Source organism: Musa acuminata, chromosome BXJ3-3 (genome assembly GCF_036884655.1).
Source record: "Musa acuminata AAA Group cultivar baxijiao chromosome BXJ3-3, Cavendish_Baxijiao_AAA, whole genome shotgun sequence".
Lineage (NCBI taxonomy): Eukaryota > Viridiplantae > Streptophyta > Magnoliopsida > Zingiberales > Musaceae > Musa > Musa acuminata.
This window is the reverse complement of record NC_088351.1, coordinates 29,837,568-29,857,527: the sequence shown is the minus strand read 5'-3', so window position 1 is coordinate 29,857,527 and position 19,960 is coordinate 29,837,568. Positions and strand designations below refer to the sequence as shown.

Genomic DNA, 19,960 nt, shown 5'->3' with positions numbered 1-19,960 from the left:
TGTACTATAAATGAGGCCAAGACCAAAAAACAATATCTTCATTGTGAGCTGAGGTAAAAAAAAAAATTGTGAAAAGATAAATCAGGATTAATATGCCTCTCTTTTTTTTCTGTGTGAGGACAAGGATGGTATGGCCACAAGGTCACAAAGAAATCAAGGAAAAAAGTCACTGATTCCATGTGCCTGAACACTGTCCATGCTTCCTTGATGCCTTCACTCAACATGCCATGCTGTTCCACACTTCTCCATGTTGTTAATGAGACAATCTTTACATCTTTCATTTCCTGTTTCTGCTTGCTGAGAGTAGGTAAAGATGTAGTGCTTTGAGGGTCATGTTTGAGCATCATGTGTCTATCCAAATGACAGTCTCCTTCCTTTCCAGCTGATATGACAGCAGCATAGAAGACATCATGAGCTGCTGCTGTTCCAATCCATATTGATCAAATTATATTTCTGATGCCATCCTACCAATTCTGACCAAATAGCCATATGACATTCCCCCTTAGTTTATTTTCAATCTTTGATTGGGAATTTAATAGAGTGGATGTGACAACAGTTCCATTTTCACCATTCAACTATGAAATTTTAGAGACAGAAAGATGTTGTGTAGATGGTTGTTAGGCAAAATCACTAGTGATCTGAGAGATTTCCATTTTAAAGTGCATGAAACAACACCAAGTTCTGAAACTAAAAGGCTTTGTCATTAATTCTTAAGATGGATGATTGCATACCATCCAGAATTTATGGACATGATTTCATATTAATTCTGGAGAAAATCTAAAATTTCTTCTTAAGTCAGGTCTGTTGAAAATTTCTACATAATGGCTTTCAACTTCCAACATCAAGAAAAATAATTTGTCAATCTTTACCTCTTATATAAATTAAAATTTCTTTTTGCTTCATATCTCAAGTTCTGGTTTCCAACACTAGATGTTATAGGAAACTTGCTTATCTCCCTGTCTGTAAAGTTGAAAATGTTATGATTACTTCCCTGAAGTTAGCAGACTTTCCAAAAGATATTTATGATTTTTTATTGAATTTTTAAAGGATGCTTATGATATTTGTGATTTCAAGGATCATCTATGATTTAACAAGTGTAAAGAAGGGCACCTACCAATCTTTCTCATAATATTTTACACTTTAGGATTTTTCTCTCTCTGATAGGAAACCCTAGGCATTTCTCTCCTCCCAAAGTGACCACATAACTGCAGAATTCTCACATCTCACGTATCTTCTTTGTCAGATCATTCATGTCCTTGGAGCTCAGGGTTTTACAGGCCAGTGGTTAAGTGATGAGGTGCGTACCTTCACATTGCAGAGTAGCTGATTGATGGTATGCTTAAATGCACTGCATGATGTTGCACTTTATGTACTTCTGTTGACAAATATTGCAACTTGGCAACTGTTCATGCAGACTTCATGCAGAAGGATGTTTTGATTTATAAGAAACCACTGTGACTGCCACTCCACCTTCAAGAAAACCAAGAAACCTCTAATTCAACATCAACTCATCAAGCAGAAATATGTGACTCAGATGAGTTTCAATCATGGTGTTGGTAAAAGACAACCAGTCAACACTAAACTTTATAATGATGTTCTTCAAGTACTTCCCATGGCAGTATCAAAAAGTATGTCTCAGTTGAAGCACAAACACACATGAAAGGTATATCCTTGTTAACTTTCTAGGCAGCCAAACTCAAAATCTTCAAGCTAAAAATAGCTGGTTGACATGATAACAAGCTTTTGACTTAGCTGCCCTGCAACTGCGACCTGATATTCACTGCATCAGATCAAATAATAGAGTTAATGCTTTCTTGCTTCAAGCTAAGCACTCTTTCATGCAATTTCAGATCTCCAAAAAATATGATGGATCATGTGAAATGACAATTTGTGAGCAGCATGGGAAGAAATTTTGGGTTCCCTCAAGATAATAGCAGCCAAATTCAACCTACTATTGCCAAAAATTCAAGTTCAGCAGCCACACTTCTTTCCACTCACCTTGCCTCCAATGTTTCCATTCAGGTTCATTTTCATCATTCAGAAGAATCCTTTGATGGCTCTTCATCTTTCTTTGAGTAATTCCACCCATGAAGTCCATCCATGTTACCTCCCTGGTCGCCGGACCCCTCGTTACGACGGGATGCAGCGTGAACATTTGCATGAGACCGGCGCTCTGCTTGAGTTTGTTCTCCCTGGGCCATGGCCATCCGCATTTGGGCTTCTGCTGCTTCCTTATCAGCCTTCTCTCTGGATTCGATTTCTACTTTTGTCTTCAACAAAGCTTCCTTCTCTTCTTGCAATAAAGCATGCTCTAGCATAAGCCTCTCCTCTGATCTGAACTCTCCTTGTGCTCTCTTCCGTAACATCATGTTGAAGTTACGAACTTGCTTCTCAAACGTAGCGTTGACCTTTGTGACTCCGTCAAGGACGTCGTTGTCCCACTGCTGGGAGCGTGACTTGCTATCTCCTGTAGTATCACTCTCAAGAACCCGATCATCTTCTTCAGCATTATAGTCAGACACCACATGATAAGGCAGCAGCCTGAAAATTTCAAAGGCAAACTGTGAAATGAATCCCTTCCCCTGCATGACATAAATTACATCAAAAGCAGCTAATCAAGATAATTAATGAAAAGAGAAAACCAGGAAAATGTGATAGATGCAATTCACGAACAAGTACGAAGCATCATTAGGTATCGGAATCAAACCCCAGGTTGATGCAATAAACCATTTAGATTCGCCTCCGTACGACTCCCAGATTGAACATTCATCTTCAAGGATGCAATTGAACCAAAATCCACAGTGAAGAACCGTCAATACCATCAAACCAAGAATCGAGAGATCTCTGTCCTGCAAGAACAGGCGTCACAGATTTCCCGCTTCTTTCCCCCTCTTTTCTATCGTTTTAACGAGTCTCAATCTTCCCAACCCTTTGAACACTTAGCCATAAGCCATACATAAATGGTCTCATCAAACAGCACTAAAGATCGTCTTTTTTCCAAGAAAAAGCAAAGAGGCAACAAAACCCTAAGAGTGCAACTGAACTACGGATCCATACCTTTGCACAGCGTCCTCCACAGAGGCGAAGGGGCTCTTCAAGTCGGGGTTGCAGACCATCAACGCGTCCTGGTGAGCCATCTCTATCTCCACGGGGTTCACGGGCCTCTTGCTTCCGGCGCCGACCTCGACTCCCGAAGCCGAAGGCCTCGCCGGCTGGGACTGTGGAGGGACGTGGTGGGGGCGGAGGCAGGGGACCGGCGGCGGATGGGAGGAGGAGGACGAAGGGGGCGGCTGGTGCGGCGGAGGGACCTGGAAGTGTCGGACGCCGGTGGCGCCGAGATTATAAGACAGGAAGCGGGGGATGGTGCACTGCAGAGGTTGGCGGAGATTATAAGACGGCTGATGGTGGATCGACGCCTGCGGTTGCTGCTGCTGTTGGAGCTGCTGCCGCATGAACAAGAGCTGTCGCCAGTGCTGCTGAAAGAAGAGTCGCTGTTGACGCTGTTGCCGTTGCCGTTGCCGTTGCTGCTCCATCGAACTGCGGTCACTGTTGTTGGCCTCCGCCATCTTTCTTGCTTCTCCTTTCCCGCTCGAGTGCTAACGAGGGGGAACATATATATAGAGAAGGGATTGGGAAATTGTCGTGGGAGAAGTAACGGCTGGGATGATGAAGTTTGGGATCGAACGGGTGAAATTTGATTGGAATTAATAGGGATAGAAAGGTGGCGCATCTATTATTGCATTAGATATGGTGAGTACGACTGAAATAAATCCCTAACCTTGGAAATAATTGAATATAGAATTATGATATGATCATTTGGGATTTGCTTCATTGATTAAGAACAAATTTGTAAGTCATTGTAATCATAGGTTCCTTGCATGCCAAGATTTTTTTCTAACAACTAGATCTATGTTTGGATTTGGATTCAAGTACTTAATAAATTACTCAGGATTTAGATTACTTTATTACCATGAAATAAGTAATAAAAAAAGAAAACGACACACTAAAGAAATATCTCTAAAGTAAGATCTTTTGTACTTTTCTCTATCAATAGTCAAAGTCAATTTTGTGACTTGAAAAAGAATTCAGTAATAACAACTAAAGGCAACATAATAATGAGTTCAATACATAATATATATTCACTGTGTTAAACCCTAAGCTACCTACCACTATATATATATATATATATATATATATATATATATATATATATACACACACACACACACACAAAACATTGTAAACTCATAAGAAAACTGTCTCCAAGATGTGGTACTACCATGGGTCACCAAAGAACATGAAGCAGGCAATCTGCACATTGATCTTTGCTCCTCTAATATCTTAAAGCTGCAGACCAAGCATCACAAACACTGCATTCATGCAACTGCAAGTGTTAACAATGGAGAATTTGCATAGCATATATCATAACAAATCATCAGTTCCAGAAGCTATATGATAGAGCAAAAAAATCCAAGAATTTTTAGGTTATGCAAGTGACAAATAAGTTTCTAGCTCACCAATTTCAGCAGCTTTCTTTGCTACTAAATCTTGTCTGGCCTTGTTTTTGCATGCAATTTGGACCTAATGATCCCCACCTCATCTGTGTCTGATCTCAACAGGTTTATCATTGAAGTTGACCTGTAAGGAGAATAAGAGTCGATGCAAATTCCTTGAAGGATGCAAACTGCACTTTGGTTGCTGTTTGCAACAACATGCCAAGAATGTATCATGCTGAAAGACATTAGATCAGAGCTTTAACGTCAGATTTAACATCATCAACAAACTCTCAATCAAGGCATCAAAATCATCCTGGCAAAGTTTTGGTTACAGTTGATGAATACATAGAGGAGAATCTTCCCAATGGAGCGACACATTAGATAGGATAGTCCATCAAATTGAAATTGGTTTAAAAAAGTAGACGCAAAACACAAAAATCTGAATTCGGCACCTCAGGTCAGTTCAGAGGACACCTGTTTTTGCGACTAAAGGAGAAATCTCCTGTCAACACATACATTAACAAAAAGAAACTTAAATTCACAAAATATTTATTTTTAAATCAGCATGTTTAAGCCTCATCATGACCATTAAACTAAGATGAATGTTCAACTACAATGTTCAATGACAAATAAGCTAGCTAGCAATCTCCACCTTCTAAGGTACGAGGACTTCACTCCATCTGTAGCTGCTATATCTGTGGGTCACCTGAAAAATATAATAATTTAAAGTGAGCACGTTAAGCTCAATAAGGACTAGAAAGACAAATCATGTCTCATTGAAAATTTGAAATATCTCACAACATATATAATAATGAAGGGAAATAATATAAAATTATTAATCAGAACCAAATATGAACATGAATACTGTTTTGATAGTTTATGCATAACAAGAAACATAAGATTAATATCATCAAGCGATCCATCCATCAGATAACCTGACTGACTATATATGGGCCCAGATGAAACTACCCCTCTTACAAATACGAGATGTTATTTCATGTCGAACTCTGACCTATAACTAGAACGGTAATGTATGACTAGAGTGGAGCTGTAATGATTTATGCTTGTGTTACAATTGTGGGAATTTGTTTATTGCCACACTCGCAACCAACTAATCCCTTTAGAAAATCGCCTATCAACATTGGTCTTTCTATCCATAATAGGATATATCATCAAATGTGCCAATACTATTGTCTTGCACATACACTATATATCATGCATCACACTTACCTATCAAATAATTGTTGCGACACCTCCGTTGATCTAAATGAATAAAAGAATCAAAGCCCATATTTTCTCAATCAACTCCTTTTTTTTTAATATAACAAGATACAGAACAACATAGATATAAATCTAATAATTTGATAAGAGTAAAACAGAACAGATCTTTTATACTTTAAAATAGAATTATATGCTTTACATAACTTCTCAAATCAAATACACAATCAAGTTCATATGTATGAAAAACAAAAGAATCATCAGATATTATGAAATTATTATTAAAAAGTAAAATTATCCATGCCAATCTCCGGGCAATGCTTCACCTTCTTCCATCACTGGCTCCCTATTATTTCTAACCTTAATGATCTGAGAGGAGAGAGATTGCAGGAGAGAGGTGATTTGGGTCTAAAATCTCAATCAAGCAATCTAATTCTAAATTTAACTAGGACTCTTACCTTTCATACCAGCCAGACTTACTCTTCTCCTATCCCAATTAGAGAAAATAAGGCTAAACTTGCTCAAAATCCTCCTTGATTATATGTAATTAAAAATTTTAGCATTCTAATCTCTAAAATATCCATAGGTATAAGACTAGAATTGGCAGAAGTATCTCTAGAATTATATTCATCAGAACAATTGAGAATTGGGAATCTAAACACAGACCTTGGGAGAACTAATTTCATTTACTGTCAGACTTCCTATCAAACATGTGAAAGAGACTATATCCTTGACCAAAGAAACATAACAAAGGCCAAGAACAAGCTAAAAGGAGAAAAAATTGCTAGAGCAGAACTGCACAAGAATCATTTACTTTTTCGTAGCTTACAGAATCAACGTAAACTTGCGAGTTCTAACAGAACTGATATAAAAGAGAATGGATATGACTGCAGAATTACTTGTTAGACAACCTTTCTTATTGATTGGGGAGGCACGAGCGCAGTTAGCATGCCTTTTCTTACTCTCCTTTTTCATGCTCTATACCCCCTGCTCCAAGCGCTCGACCCTCTCGACCAGCCATGTCATCGCGCTGCTTATTTGTGCGCTCTCTTCACATTGTGTTGCCACCAGATCCTGCAGCCTTTCCTTCTCTGCCATCATCTTTTTCAGCACCTGTGCCATCCTAGATCCATCCTTCGGACCATCTCCTTGTTCGGCCCATTCTTGTGTTGGATCCTTTGCCATGTGCGGTCCTGATTCGTCCCTGCTCTCTTCGCCAGATACAGCAGATTTCTCCAAGCTAACCTCATCGTATTTTGCTTCAGAGACTGCTCCCGTGGGAGACGTACCCATGGCTTCGTCCATGCTGATCAACACGAAGCCTTCTTCCCCCGCGAAGTCCAGGGTTTCGAACTTGTCATCAGAAGCAACGGAGACCGGTCCTCTTTCGTGGGCTTTGGCATTTCACGGCTAACATCGGATCTTGGTTCTCGTGGAAGACAACTTATCCGTCGGCAGTAGAGCCCGGATCATGGCGTTCAAGAACCGCGTTGTCTTTGGCGTCGGCACCAGAATCACGGATCTCTGATGAATCTAGGGTTTGGAGTTGGGCCGGGAACGAATCCAGGAACTCCTGCAGCGAGATCACTCTCCGGATCACCTTCTTCCGCGGTACTCCCTCACCCCGCGCACCGAGTCCAGGCGGAGGAGCAACGCCATGAGCATCTCTCACCCATCCACAGCCGCTCCATCGGGTCCGCCTACAACTGCTCTTCTTCCTCCCGGATCCACCGCTCGATCTCCCCCACCGCCGCATCGATCCGGGAGACTACCCTCACGTTCTTCCGCATCAGGTGGCCTCGGAGGACCCTCAGGATCGTCGCAGCCGCAACCGACCTTGCCGCCTCCGCGGGCGTCCCGTCGGATCCGACAAACTGGACGAGAATGGGTACCACTCGAGGCTTCGCCGCCGGCACCGCTGAGTCTCGATCGGGCTTGTCCCGTCAATGCCCGGCGGCGTTCCATGGATCGGCCGAGAAGGAGTTCTCCATCACTCTCTGTATCTCCGGAGTCGAAAGCCTCGTGAACTTTCTGTTACGCGAATGGGGTTTAAGGTCGATAAATATATGTGGTGAGTGAACTCGGGAAGAGTACGAGAAGGTTCGGACTTGGAGAAGGAGACTGCACAGAGATGCTTACGACTTGGATTCGAACAGCAGGATCCAAATCCGAATCCGATAAACAACCAACTCAAACGCGGATCTGAATCTAATAATTAATGAATCCGTACCCGTTTAAAAAGCTGCCCAGTTCCGAGGATGCGGAAAAGAGTGACACCAGAAAACTCAAATACGGATCTGAATCTAATAATCGACGGGTCCGTACCCGTACCCGTTTAAAAAGTTGATCACTAAAGATCAGTGATCAGTGATCAGTGTGGAAGGTAGTGAAAGCAAGATGGCAGGGAAAGTATGCCACTGGATCTCACAAGTTGAAGATTACTGGAGATGGCATTGAAGGGAATAGCGAAGGCAGAAAATGGAAAGCAATAGATGAGCAGTGCTCTGCATTAGCAAATTGGAGTTCAAGAACAATGTGAAGAACAGGACACTCGAGTCTGTATGCAGTGAGTATGATCAATATAAAGAATGCTTTTGTAATCTCAACAGGATGAACTTAGAGAATCTACTTGATATATACCTCTCTTTTCCCATCTCACCAACCTGCGACAGCAGAGATGGAATGAGGGAAGTATCGGTATCTTCATCCAGGAAAAGAACTTGTGCCATGAGTGTTCTGCCATCTTCCTGTTCCTCCCAGGTGGATATAATACTATTGTAGCTGACTAACTAATAGATGAAGCTAATTGCTCTACAATATGGAACAGGAACAGGCTTTCTTTGGCAACTCGTCGACGTTCTTCTCTGTCAAAAAAAAAATAGTAGTAAGCTTATATTAACTTTTGATGAAAATGACTTCTAACTAGAGGAACATGTAAACTAAGCATTCAAAAAATTGAAGTGTTTCTCAGTTCCACTGTACAGTAAGCTAATTCCAAAAGTATCCACATTGTAGTCAAAAACATGAAGACGCAATTCGTTTCAAGTTTAAACAACATTGTTATGCATAAAGAAAGACGATCAAATTTAAATCATGAGAAGGCAAAGACTGAAAATTTTTCCACCGGCTCCGAATATGTATGAATGTTCTTATGCAGTTACTAAACATCAGCAAATTTCTTGAGAGATAGTAAGACAAGGTACTATGGATGGTCCCATGATGACAACCTGCATACAAGTTGTCATACATGTTTATCTTCTTGAGCCACCTCATCTACTTGGATCAAGGCATCGATATGAAGATAGTCACCACTATATTTATCCTAGACTGACTTAAATGACACTGATTAGACTTACACTGGCAATCCAAATTTAACATCTCAAAGCAAACTTTTGCAACTCCTTCAGATCTAAAATGTCGAATCATTTATGCAATCAAGCTTTTGCCAGGTTTCAATTATTGCCCAACCGCATTCTCATGTAATCCATGTTTGCTATATCACCTTCAGGAAATAGATCCTTATGTGCCCTCCTTGAGTAGCTTATTTGCAATAAGCAAAAAGATGTACAGGACATGACACATGTAAGCCAAATATATCCAGAAATTTGTCGATTTCAAGAAAGCTTCTCTAAGGCTCTGCTTAATTTTTTTTTTTTTTAATAATCCAAATGGCATAATTGTTTTCTACAGTTCTTGTAGTCTTGTGTAAAACACACACAGCTACCAGCACATGTTAGTGCACATAATTCAGTCATATCAGAAACCTTCTATATACAGAGTAACCAAATTGGCAATTACATAACTCCAAACTCATAAATAACTTCACTGGTTCATGGACACACATACGGCATCCCCTTAGTGCAAGTCAGCTAATTAGAATACCTAATATAATTGCAAATCATATTAACTTAAAGTGGAGATGCAACATTTTTCAATATACTAGACTAGATAAGATGTCTTAAGCAAATGTTATATGAGTCGATCTCAAATTAAGATTTACTTAATTCAGTCTCAAATTTGATCTGGAAAAACTTCTGACAAAAAAACTACTAAATGCCACAAGACATGAATCTCATGTACCTTTTAAAAGCATCTAGCTCCAAAGTGACATCAACAAGAATAATAAAATGTAAACAAGATTCTGCTTACCTGTTTTAGATTTAGCAGACGACGGCTGCACAACAACATGCATAGTGATAACCCCTCCAGGGAGTTCACCAAAACTTGGTCTGCACTGAGAGATTGTTTTGCTGTTATCCAATATTTTTCCCGCACTTATCAGTTTGACGTCATTAGCCAATTTTGGGATAATCTTCTTATCTGCAGCCAGGACAGTATTTGAATACGAATCACCAATGGCTAAACAGAAAATGGGCCAGCAAAGAATGAATACCACCAACAGGTTAACATATCAAAATAAGAGAGAGAGAGATCTCAACATTTAAAAATCTCAACAATAATAAGTGGTGTATCTTCTCGTGACAAGTGATCAATAACATGAACAATATTAAGAGTCTATGAGGATGCCAACCTTAAAAAATATCAAGATTCAATGTTAAGAAGTTTACTCACTCTTCAAGACTCACATGGGTAATTAATATGAAAAAAAAAAAAAATCTAGGTAAGTAACCAACACTTAATCCCAATCATTTGGACTACCTAAGACAATTATTACTCCAAAGTTTCCAAAGCTCATTGATGGACCCATGAGTTACCATAGCCTTACCTTACTCCCTCTTCCACCTACACTCTCCCTACACAAACCAAATCTGAAAGAGAGAGAGAAAAACAAAGATATAAAAGGAAAGAAAGGTAAACAAAACAAATAAAAAATAAAATGAATACATATGGCCTTCATAAACATCACATTAGGTAGCAGAAACCATTCCCATCCCATGGTTTTAACATTCTTCTAAAAAATTGTGAACAAAACCTCTTGTACGTAGAAAATCTATCTCAACATTCTTACACTGTTAGAAGCACACACAACGAGCTACACATACCTCATGCCTCTTCAGCAAAATTCTTAGAAGAAATTTCATTGTGGAAATATTTTCAACTTGTTCTTCGGGAACATGCTATAAACCAGTAATCAAGTGGTAGTTTGCAGGGTTAGTTCCGCACAGTTACATTTCTTTGCATCAACAACATTCTTACCACCAATTTGGATCAGGTGTGACCACATCTTACACAGATAGCCATCACAGTTCTTAAAGATCCAGTTAGGAAGTATACTAACACAAAATTGAATTCTAAAACAAAGTATCCTCCATATTTTCGCATAAGCATGACCAAATACCAACATTGTTACCCATGCTAAAGCACACACCAAATCAAAACAATCAGTCTTTTACAGGGAAAAGAATTTTATGTGAGCAAATCATGATAATAAATTTGTCTGAATTTAACAAGAAAATCGCTAATTAACGTTCATCCGACTTTAACAATGATAATAGATTTGTTTAAACTTTGTCTGAGTTTAACTAGCAAATCATTATTAATTATCTATCCAACTTTAACAGCAAACCGCCAGCTTCTCACATATATATCATGCTTGTATTTAAAGCTAAAGAATATATCACTGTAAAACGCATCACAGCAAAGTGAAGATTTAAATTATCTTGAATAAATCAAAAGCACCTCTTGGCCATTCAGATATTATCCTCTCTTTGAGCATAGCAACCGTGGAAGACGAAGAGTAGCAGATGGGACCGATGTCGGATCCATCATACAGCCGAAATCTCAGCTCCACCAGATCCTCCTCTGGCATCTGCTCCCTGCCACCAACCGCAAAGAAGACCCATCAGTGCCCTAAACCCTCTCTCCGTCCAGTTAAGAATTCCAGCAGGCAAACGCAAAGCGACTCAAATCTGCCGAGAGGAAAACAGAGGAGGGGAAAAAGGCCTCGCCTTTATGCGAAATTCAAGCGGAGACGGAGACCGGAGACGTATCGGACCGGGGAAGGGGACGCGATCGCAAGATCCAGCGACGGATTCGCAAAGGTTAAACGATAAGAGTTGCGGTTAGGAGTTCGAGAGCGAGGGATGCTCGAGGGTGGAGACGAGGAGGGAGACGGAGAAGGAAGAGCTTCTGCTTTTGGTGGCTGCTTCTCTTTGACCAAAGAAGACGGCATCGTGAAAGCGTGGCAAAGATAAAAAGTTATTCTTTTCTTTTCCTTTTTTTTTTTGCCTTTTATTTTTTAATATAAAATAATTGGATAATTTACATATAGGAGTTTTTTTTTTTTTATACAAAAATTCGTATTAGACTAATTCCTGAAAAAGCCTTTTTTTTCTCAATACTTATATAATATTTTTTTCATTATTGACAGATGCATAATGTCAATTGGTCCATTACAATATTTTCAATAATACTAAAAAATTATAACATAATATAAAAATATTATAATATAATATTTGTATTTTTAATAATACTAAGAAAATACTATAATGTAGTATAAAAATATTGTAACATAATTTTTTTACTATATTATTTTTAAAGATATTTTAGGTATTAAAAAAAGGGTGCTATTTGAAAATATTAAAAATGTGGGGTGCTTCTCAAGCAAAGCTCAAAAAGGATATTTTTTTTAAATGGTTCATTTATATTTTATTTTCTTAAAAAATCTCTATGATAAAAAGGAGCAAAAATAAAAAATTTCTAGGCAAATAATTGAAAATAATTTAAGTAGGGTAATATTTGCCTCAATAATTTAAACCATTAATTAAATAACAAGGAAGAAAAAATATAGAATAACATAATAATGTATAAAATGGAATAGGCATTGATAAGTATAGATATAGCAAATACAACATGAATAATATGTACAAGAGAAAAGTCAACCAAAATTAACTTTGCTAAAATATCTTCTATTATTAAATTATAATCTCAAACTTCATCAAATCTTTTTTATTTCTTTTTGTGCATATATGTTCTTAAATATATATATGCATAAAAAAATGATTTCTCTTACATATTCTTTGTGTCTTGTTATCCTTCACTAATAGCATTAATTAATATGGACAAGAGAGAATTTAGATGAAGAAAATAAATAAATGAGTTTGGAGAAATTCCTCTTTCATGGAGGAAAGAGAAAGAAGAGAGTTGGAAGGTGAAATGCTAACCTCCCTTCCACCAAACAATTATATGTTTTTCTTTCTTTCCTTCTTCCCTTTTTATTACATTTTTTTAATTTTAGAAAAAATATATAAATATTACTATGAAAATGTGAGACTTAGGAACAAGAATTATGATCACCCAAAAATGTTAGACTTTATAGAGGAAATATCCAATCTGATAGGCATTAATGTTAGTTTGCATTTCAACATCATTATGCTAATAGTCAACTAATGAAAAAGAATTCTCTCTATGTATTTTTTAAAGAATTCCATATGGATATATAACCTTAACATACATTTAGAGAGAGAAAACTCACCAATTTTGCATTGATGAAATGTAGTCTCCTGTGATCTGCAAATGTGTATCAATGGAACACAATTGGTTGTAGAAAACCCTAACCATGGTCCACCATATCTTCTTTTTGCCAAAGATTGGGTATTTGGAGGGCCATTTGGATTGAGATGAATAGAAAGAGAAAGTTGATTCCTTATCCACATATGAAGCTTGGAACTCATTCTGTAATTTATAAGTGTCTCTCTTTAGATTTAATAAGCATTCCTTCTTGAGGACCACTTCACAGTGATAAAGAGAAATTATTCTATCTCAAATCTCTTGTCTTTTTTGTCTGCTATTATCATACTAATATCTTCCGTGTTGAATGAGGTTTGGAACCTTTAATATTTAATAGATGAAATTGATCGTTAATATGTTTATAATTTTATTATTGCTTCATCTCCTTATGTAAATCAAACTGAGAGTTGGAAGTATCCTTTGCATGTTTGGGAAGCTTCGATTGCGCTGTACATGATTTTGAATGGCTTCCCCGACAAAGCTTGGATGAGCATGCAGCGGTAGCGGCATGGAAGCTATGCGTATAGCTAGCAAACAGCACACGAGGCTTCGAGAGGAGAGAAAGGAGGAGGGAGGAGGGAGGAGGGGCAGTGGAGGTCAGCAGCAGCAGCTAATAACCAGCATCACGTAAGCCTCGAAGCAGATGCCGTCATGTCGGCTCTGCCTTCCTCTTTCGTCATGGAGAGACATGTGGGATCGTTAATGATCACACTGCCAAGCTTGTGGAGAAGAAAGGGAGGCTTTGGCTTGTGTGCAAGCCACCACCTCGCCTCAGGAGACCAAGCGACAGGGGGTTCTGACGGACTCCCAACTTTGTTATTCCCCTCATTCAGATTCACCGAAACTTGTACTCACTTGTCTTGACCTCTCAGTGCTCATCAAAAGCTGTGTCCGGCAACGGACTCGCGCAGACTGATGGAGAAGATACGGTGCGTTAGGGCTCGCTGCTTTGTCTCCATGATCACCTCAAGAAGCTGCCACAGGAGCTTATATATATGTATGGTCTTCTTCTATATCTCTTGGAACAGCTTTCCAGACTGCTACTGTTCATGCAATCGATTGTTGGTTCCCTCACATTAAGCTGCGAGAGGTACATGAGCTTCCATCTGTTTGCTTTATTCTCGTGCGTAGGCAGCTCTTTTTGTTCTTCTTTTCATGGTCATTGTGTACTTCCATACCCAAGTCAAGCTTTTCTGCATCACCTCCCCCCCATCACTGCACCACCGGGAACTCCTTGTTGTGCTTTGTTTTCCTCTCTCTCTACAAACTCTATACGTCCACTGGCTTTAAAATTGGCGCGGCGGCCTGCCACATTCCTCGCCGACACCATTCATTGCATGCCTCCCACGTGCTGACGCACTCGGCCACCCTTGGCTTGTCCTTTTTGTTCTGCAGAGACGAGCGCATGGCGGTCTTCCTTGACCGTTGACCGTTGACCTTTCCTGGCTGATGCCAAAGATTGTGAACGCCGAGTATCAAGAAGAAGACGTGTTGTTGGTGAGACCAATTGGGTAAAGCACATCGAGTGGTACTGGCAGAAGTAACAGGGGGAGACTGCACGATAACAGATCATGCGGGCGTCTCTCCGCCCGGTTTTGCTCTCCAAAGTGATGCAGGAATAGGTGGGGTCGGGTCGGGTCACCGTACCGGCGACTGCGGATTGATCTCGGCCGACAACAAGGACGGTGACAGCCGCATTTGCCCGGCACGCCCGTATCCCCCCTGTGTTAAAGCCTGCAGCTCTGCTCCTTCTCCACCTCTCTGTTCTTTATATTTGTTCTCCTAAAGTACACGAGATTTGAAATGACAGAAGCAAAAAAATACCTTAAAAACTTGGATTTCTCTTGCATGAAAATAGAAGCGGTAGTTCCCATTCTGACCCTGGCAGCCTCTGCCTCCTATAAATACTCTGCTCCTCTTCCCCAACTCTCCACGACTACGTCTATCCTCTGAGCTCCTGTCATTTTAAGTCTTCGTAGAGAACGAGTGTGCTCAAGGATGTACTACCAGGCGGCGGCGGCAGCGGAGGCGTGGGGTTACGTGGCTGGGATGGGGCCGACGACGACGATGGACGCGCTGGAGCGGGTGGAGCGGCTGGCGGCGGAGAGCGCGGTGGTGATCTTCAGCGTGAGCACCTGCTGCATGTGCCACGCCCTGAAGCGGCTCTTCTGTGGCATGGGGGTGAGCCCGTCGGTGGTGGAGCTGGACGAGGACCCGCGCGGGCGGGAGATGGAGCGCGCCCTCGCCCGCCTCCTCGGCGGTGGTGCAGCCGGCGGCCCCGCCGTACCCGTGGTATTCATCGGCGGGAAGCTGGTTGGGGCCATGGACCGGGTCATGGCCGCCCACATAAGCGGCGCCCTCGTCCCCCTCCTCAAACAAGCCGGCGCTCTCTGGCTCTGAAGCATGCGCATGGCAAACCCACCGTATCTAATATGAGAGAGAGAGAGAGAGAGAGAGGTTGGTTTTTGGGGTCCTCCATTTTGGTGCAGTTCTTAATGGGATGCATGGTGGTGACGAAGAAAGGAGTGCAACTTTGGTTGAGGATGGAAGATTACATGTACAGAAAGATCTTAAAGGCTAAGCCAGAAAGCCGAGAGAAGATTGCTGGTTTGGTTTTTCTTAGGAGTTCTTCCAAGTGCAGTACTTGTGGTCATCAATCATGCTCTTCTCCTAGATGAATCATTTGAACTCATCATAATGTTCGCTTCCTCTTCCTGCACTTGCATGGCCAAAAGATTAGTGTTAGTACATCTTATAACCCCTACACAATCTGTCAATGCACAGACAAGCCGAAGGAGATGATGAAGAAGAAGAGAGAGCTGTGGGTGACAAATAACGTCATTAACCGCCAACATGCCAACTCCCTCGTCCGTACACAGCGGGGTACGTTAAGTTAGTTTGGGAGATCGGCCAATGGCACGCCACCGCGCGTCCCGCAGGCGCGATCCATGAGCACGAATCTCCGCGAGAAGTGTGTGGAACAACGAATTTTACACATCTATTCTTTCAAACTTTGGAAATAACATATGTGTCCCTCCAAAATTATAATTTGACATATATTTATATATCCCTCTAAATAGTTTGATACTGTATATATATTAGTATGTGTTTAGTAAATTGAGGTTATTTGCTACTAACTGTGACTCACATATGAGTTTGGAAATACCTAAAATGCCTCTCATTACTTTTGTTGGTTATTCATCTCCTCATTTTTTGAATATATTTTTGGAAGGATAATTTTAAAAATATTAATTTAAATGGATGTATAATATACAAGTTTAATTATGGGTCTATACAATTTTGATTTTAGATTTGAGCGATGACTTAATAAAAATAGACACATAATTGATTATTTATATGATGTTTTTTTTATGAACCTGATGCAATTATTTAATAGGAAATACAACAAAATCATAGTGATGCCTTACATTTGACAATTTTTTCATCTATTTTTTAGTCCAATAAGTATAAATATGTAGTTTTTAAAATGTGTATATGTAGAAAAAGATAATAATAATAATAATAATAATAATAATAATAATAATAATAATAATAATAATAATATGGAGAACTTAATTTAATACCTAATTATTCTACCATGGAGAAATAACAAATAATTAGAAATTTTTGACTCAATTGCAAAGTGGATTATTGCAATGTTTGGACTACTGATACTTGTTTTACTCACTAATGGCATCCCTTTGTATTTTCAAGCCAAAAATAGTTGCATTCAATTAGTAGGAAAAGATAATAATAATAATAATAATAATAATAATAATAATAATAATAATATGGATAACCTAATTTAATACCTAATTATTCTACCATGGAGAAATAACAAATAATTAGAAAATTTTGAGTCAATTGCAAAGTGGATTATTGCAATGTTTGGACTACTAATACTTGTTTTACTCACTCATGGCATCCCTTTGTATTTTCAAGCCAAAAATAGTTGCATTCAATTAGTAGGAAAAGATAATAATAATAATAATAATAATAATAATAATAATAATAATAATAATAATAATAATAATATGGAGAACTTAATTTAATACCTAATTATTCTACCATGGAGAAATAACAAATAATTAGAAAATTTTGACTCAATTGCAAAGTGGATTATTGCAATGTTTGGACTACTAATACTTGTTTTACTCAATCATGGCATCCCTTTGTGTTTTCAAGCCAAAAATAGTTGCATTCAATTAGTAGGACAAACTCATGCATGCAATTCCCATTCATTTATCAAAGGACAAGATGAAAGACAAAAGAGTCAAATGCATTGACCAAAATTGAACATGGCCATGGGGTTGGTTAGTAAATAACTTCTTAAATCTTTCATAATCATCAAAGTTGACACAAATGTTGCAACACCAATGAACAAACCTTATAATCATAAAAAGTGCACATTTTGCCTTCTCCTATGAAGACTTTTCCTGTTGCAAGAGATGACAAGGAATCTTCTCCTAAGGTGGCCTACAAGTCAAAAAGCAACATAAGATTTGACCATTGGGCCATAGGTGAGAATCAAACATACCAATTATGTCATTGATGTTGAGTCAACTATTTATTAAGTACTATACTTCTGACTTTATTATATGGTTAGTTTGCTAGCCTTTTGATGTGTTCTTTTATCAGCCTTAGAATTGCTCTTAGGCAGACATTAAAGTGTGATGAGTACCATATTAGATCAATCTATCAATATATTAATTTGTTATCTGGTGTTTTTTAGTATATCAGGATAGAGACAAAAAAAAAAAGGAAAATGTGTGAGGAAATGCTTTAATTATTTAACAAAGAAAGAATCCAATTTAAAGGTAAATAAATATATAATCTTATAAAAAAATAAAAGATTATTTATTTAGTAAGAATATTAGAATTCCTCCTTTTGTATGATTGCAAGCATATGTATATCATCATCATCATCATCATTGTCCACTATAGTAAGAACATGATCTAGGAAAAGAACATTTATCTAAAAAAGCCTAAAGGACATACAGATATGAATTAGAAGCTTTAAACCATAATGACATCATTACTTTTATGTGTTATAATAATCATTATCCCTTTGAGACACTAAAAGACATAAACATATGGAAGACAAGAAGTGCTCCTTCTCACTTTACAATATGTCAGTCAACCAAAGAAGATGACAGAGATGAGAAAGAAATATTTATTGTTATGTCTGCATACATAGCTAACAAATCTTCGCTTGTGCCACACACATAGCTGCCATCAACTTAGTACTAAGACAACATTACACACTAATCTCAGTACTTGAGAATGCTGAATTAAGACAACAGTGATATCAGACTTCAGCAGGCTTCATCTTCTTCTCCATGGGAGCAGCTGCCACGCCTTGTTTGTCCTCATCCTGCTCCTCCTGCGCTCTATTCGGCACCTTCTCTTCCACCCCGATCGCGTAGATCTCCAACACCTTCTCCGCCGTGCCAAGCTTCGACGCGATGTGCTCCGGCAGCTTCTGCTCCACCATGGCCTTGTCTTGGTTCCTGTAAGCTACGTAGAGCACCATTTGCAGGACCCCGAAGATGAACCCCAACACATTGGGCAGCTAATCCAGCAGGAAGTTGAAATGTGAGTGAGATGAGCGATGTTAAGCCACGACAAGATCGAGATGAAGAGATTAGATGTGGGTAGATACCGCGACGTATAAGTCCTTGGTTAGCAATCCATATCCGAACCAGACGACGGCGCTCCATGTGAGGAAGAAGGACAGCGAGAATGGCATGAATTCCACGCTCTTCGTTCGGATCACAAGCCTCTGAGCAATCACACAAGGCGTCAGTATGGTTAATCCTCTGATTACCGCATTTGCACAAGGATTCCTACTCACGATGATGCTTAGAGGAGCCACGAAAACGCTCACGGAGAAGCTCATACAGATCCACCCGAGAACCTCGACTCGTTTGGCACCCCTCGCGAACAGAAGAGTCAGCACAAGGATCAACCCGAACATCCCCACGTTCACGAGCAGCACCAGCTTTGCGGTAAACATCTGCAATCCGAAGACACTCTTCTTCAGATCAGACGACTCACAGTCGGTCGCCTACATGAAATGGTTGAGCGAGCGTGTATGATGTACCTTTGCGGCCTTTGGCGCGTAGGTGAAGTACACGACCACGTATGCGGTCTCGATGACGCAGCCGACCGCGTTAATGGTGATGAGAAGGCCAGCGTTGGTCTTGAGGAAGGCGTAGAAGATCCACAGGGTGGCACTGAAGAGAGCAACCACGTACGGCACCGAATGAAACCCTTCGGTGGATTTCCTCCTGCACACTCTGTAGAACGTCGGCCTGCACTCTCGAATCAATCATCCATGGTAAGATCAGTGCAACAAAATCTCGACAGGGAGAGAGAGAAGAAGCGGTGGGAGGGAATTATCCTTACAGTGGTGCGAGATACACCATGAAGGAGATGATGTTACCTATCGAACAAGATGAGAAGCTGCGTTAGGATATGAAAGATGCAGAACAAGAACAATGCATTAAAGTGCAGTGTCATCCTGAATCCTCAGAGAGCTTCTGAATTAGATTAGGGAGAGATCCATGCAAGATATACCTAGGATGCCAAAGGTGAATGCCCAAGGGTGGTCCAAAGATAACCCTGCCATCTCTCTCTCTCTCTCTCTCTCTCTCTCTCTCTCTCTTTCACTGGCACTCTCACCTCCTAACACCTTCTTCTTCTTCGGATCAACAACTCGGTGAGCCCCCATTTTATAGGGGAAGAGAGGAGAGGAAGCAGTCGAGCATATCGCG

At 39.7% G+C, this 19,960-nt stretch overlaps 3 protein-coding genes and 1 pseudogene across 5 annotated transcripts; 1 reads left to right on the top strand and 3 right to left on the bottom strand.

Annotated features, from left to right (window-relative positions):
* Positions 1 to 1,457: 1,457 nt before the first annotated feature.
* Positions 1,458 to 3,566, bottom strand: LOC135632517 (uncharacterized; annotated as a pseudogene).
* A 1,209-nt stretch (positions 3,567 to 4,775) lies between these two features.
* LOC135634301 (membrane-anchored ubiquitin-fold protein 3-like) lies at positions 4,776 to 11,849 on the bottom strand. Of its 3 annotated transcripts, XR_010495287.1 has the most exons (6): positions 11,624 to 11,849; positions 11,355 to 11,491; positions 9,864 to 10,034; positions 8,355 to 8,578; positions 6,626 to 7,745; positions 4,776 to 5,202 (listed from the first exon to the last, which is right to left on the bottom strand). XR_010495287.1 is itself a non-coding variant. In XM_065144673.1 (4 exons), the coding sequence occupies exons 2-4, from the start codon at positions 11,482 to 11,484 to the stop codon at positions 8,526 to 8,528; spliced, it is 354 nt and encodes a 117-aa protein (XP_065000745.1). In that variant the 5' UTR covers positions 11,485 to 11,491; positions 11,624 to 11,849; the 3' UTR covers positions 8,194 to 8,525. The 3 variants fall into 3 exon arrangements, 1 of the variants encoding a protein (XP_065000745.1); XR_010495288.1 differs by lacking the exon at positions 6,626 to 7,745; XM_065144673.1 differs by lacking the exons at positions 4,776 to 5,202; positions 6,626 to 7,745 and having other exon boundaries at positions 8,194 to 8,578.
* A 3,177-nt stretch (positions 11,850 to 15,026) lies between these two features.
* Positions 15,027 to 15,810, top strand: LOC103979440 (glutaredoxin-C1-like). The gene has a single exon (XM_009395589.3). It carries the CDS (start codon positions 15,183 to 15,185, stop codon positions 15,582 to 15,584), a length of 402 nt encoding a protein of 133 aa, XP_009393864.2. The 5' UTR covers positions 15,027 to 15,182; the 3' UTR covers positions 15,585 to 15,810.
* Positions 15,811 to 18,343: 2,533 nt separating this feature from the next.
* On the bottom strand, positions 18,344 to 19,896 carry LOC135632284 (bidirectional sugar transporter SWEET14-like). The gene is made up of 6 exons (XM_065140713.1): positions 19,764 to 19,896; positions 19,593 to 19,629; positions 19,288 to 19,498; positions 19,039 to 19,200; positions 18,847 to 18,966; positions 18,344 to 18,756 (listed from the first exon to the last, which is right to left on the bottom strand). Exons 1-6 carry the CDS (start codon positions 19,813 to 19,815, stop codon positions 18,493 to 18,495), a joined length of 846 nt encoding a protein of 281 aa, XP_064996785.1. The 5' UTR covers positions 19,816 to 19,896; the 3' UTR covers positions 18,344 to 18,492.
* Between the last annotated feature and the right edge of the window lie 64 nt (positions 19,897 to 19,960).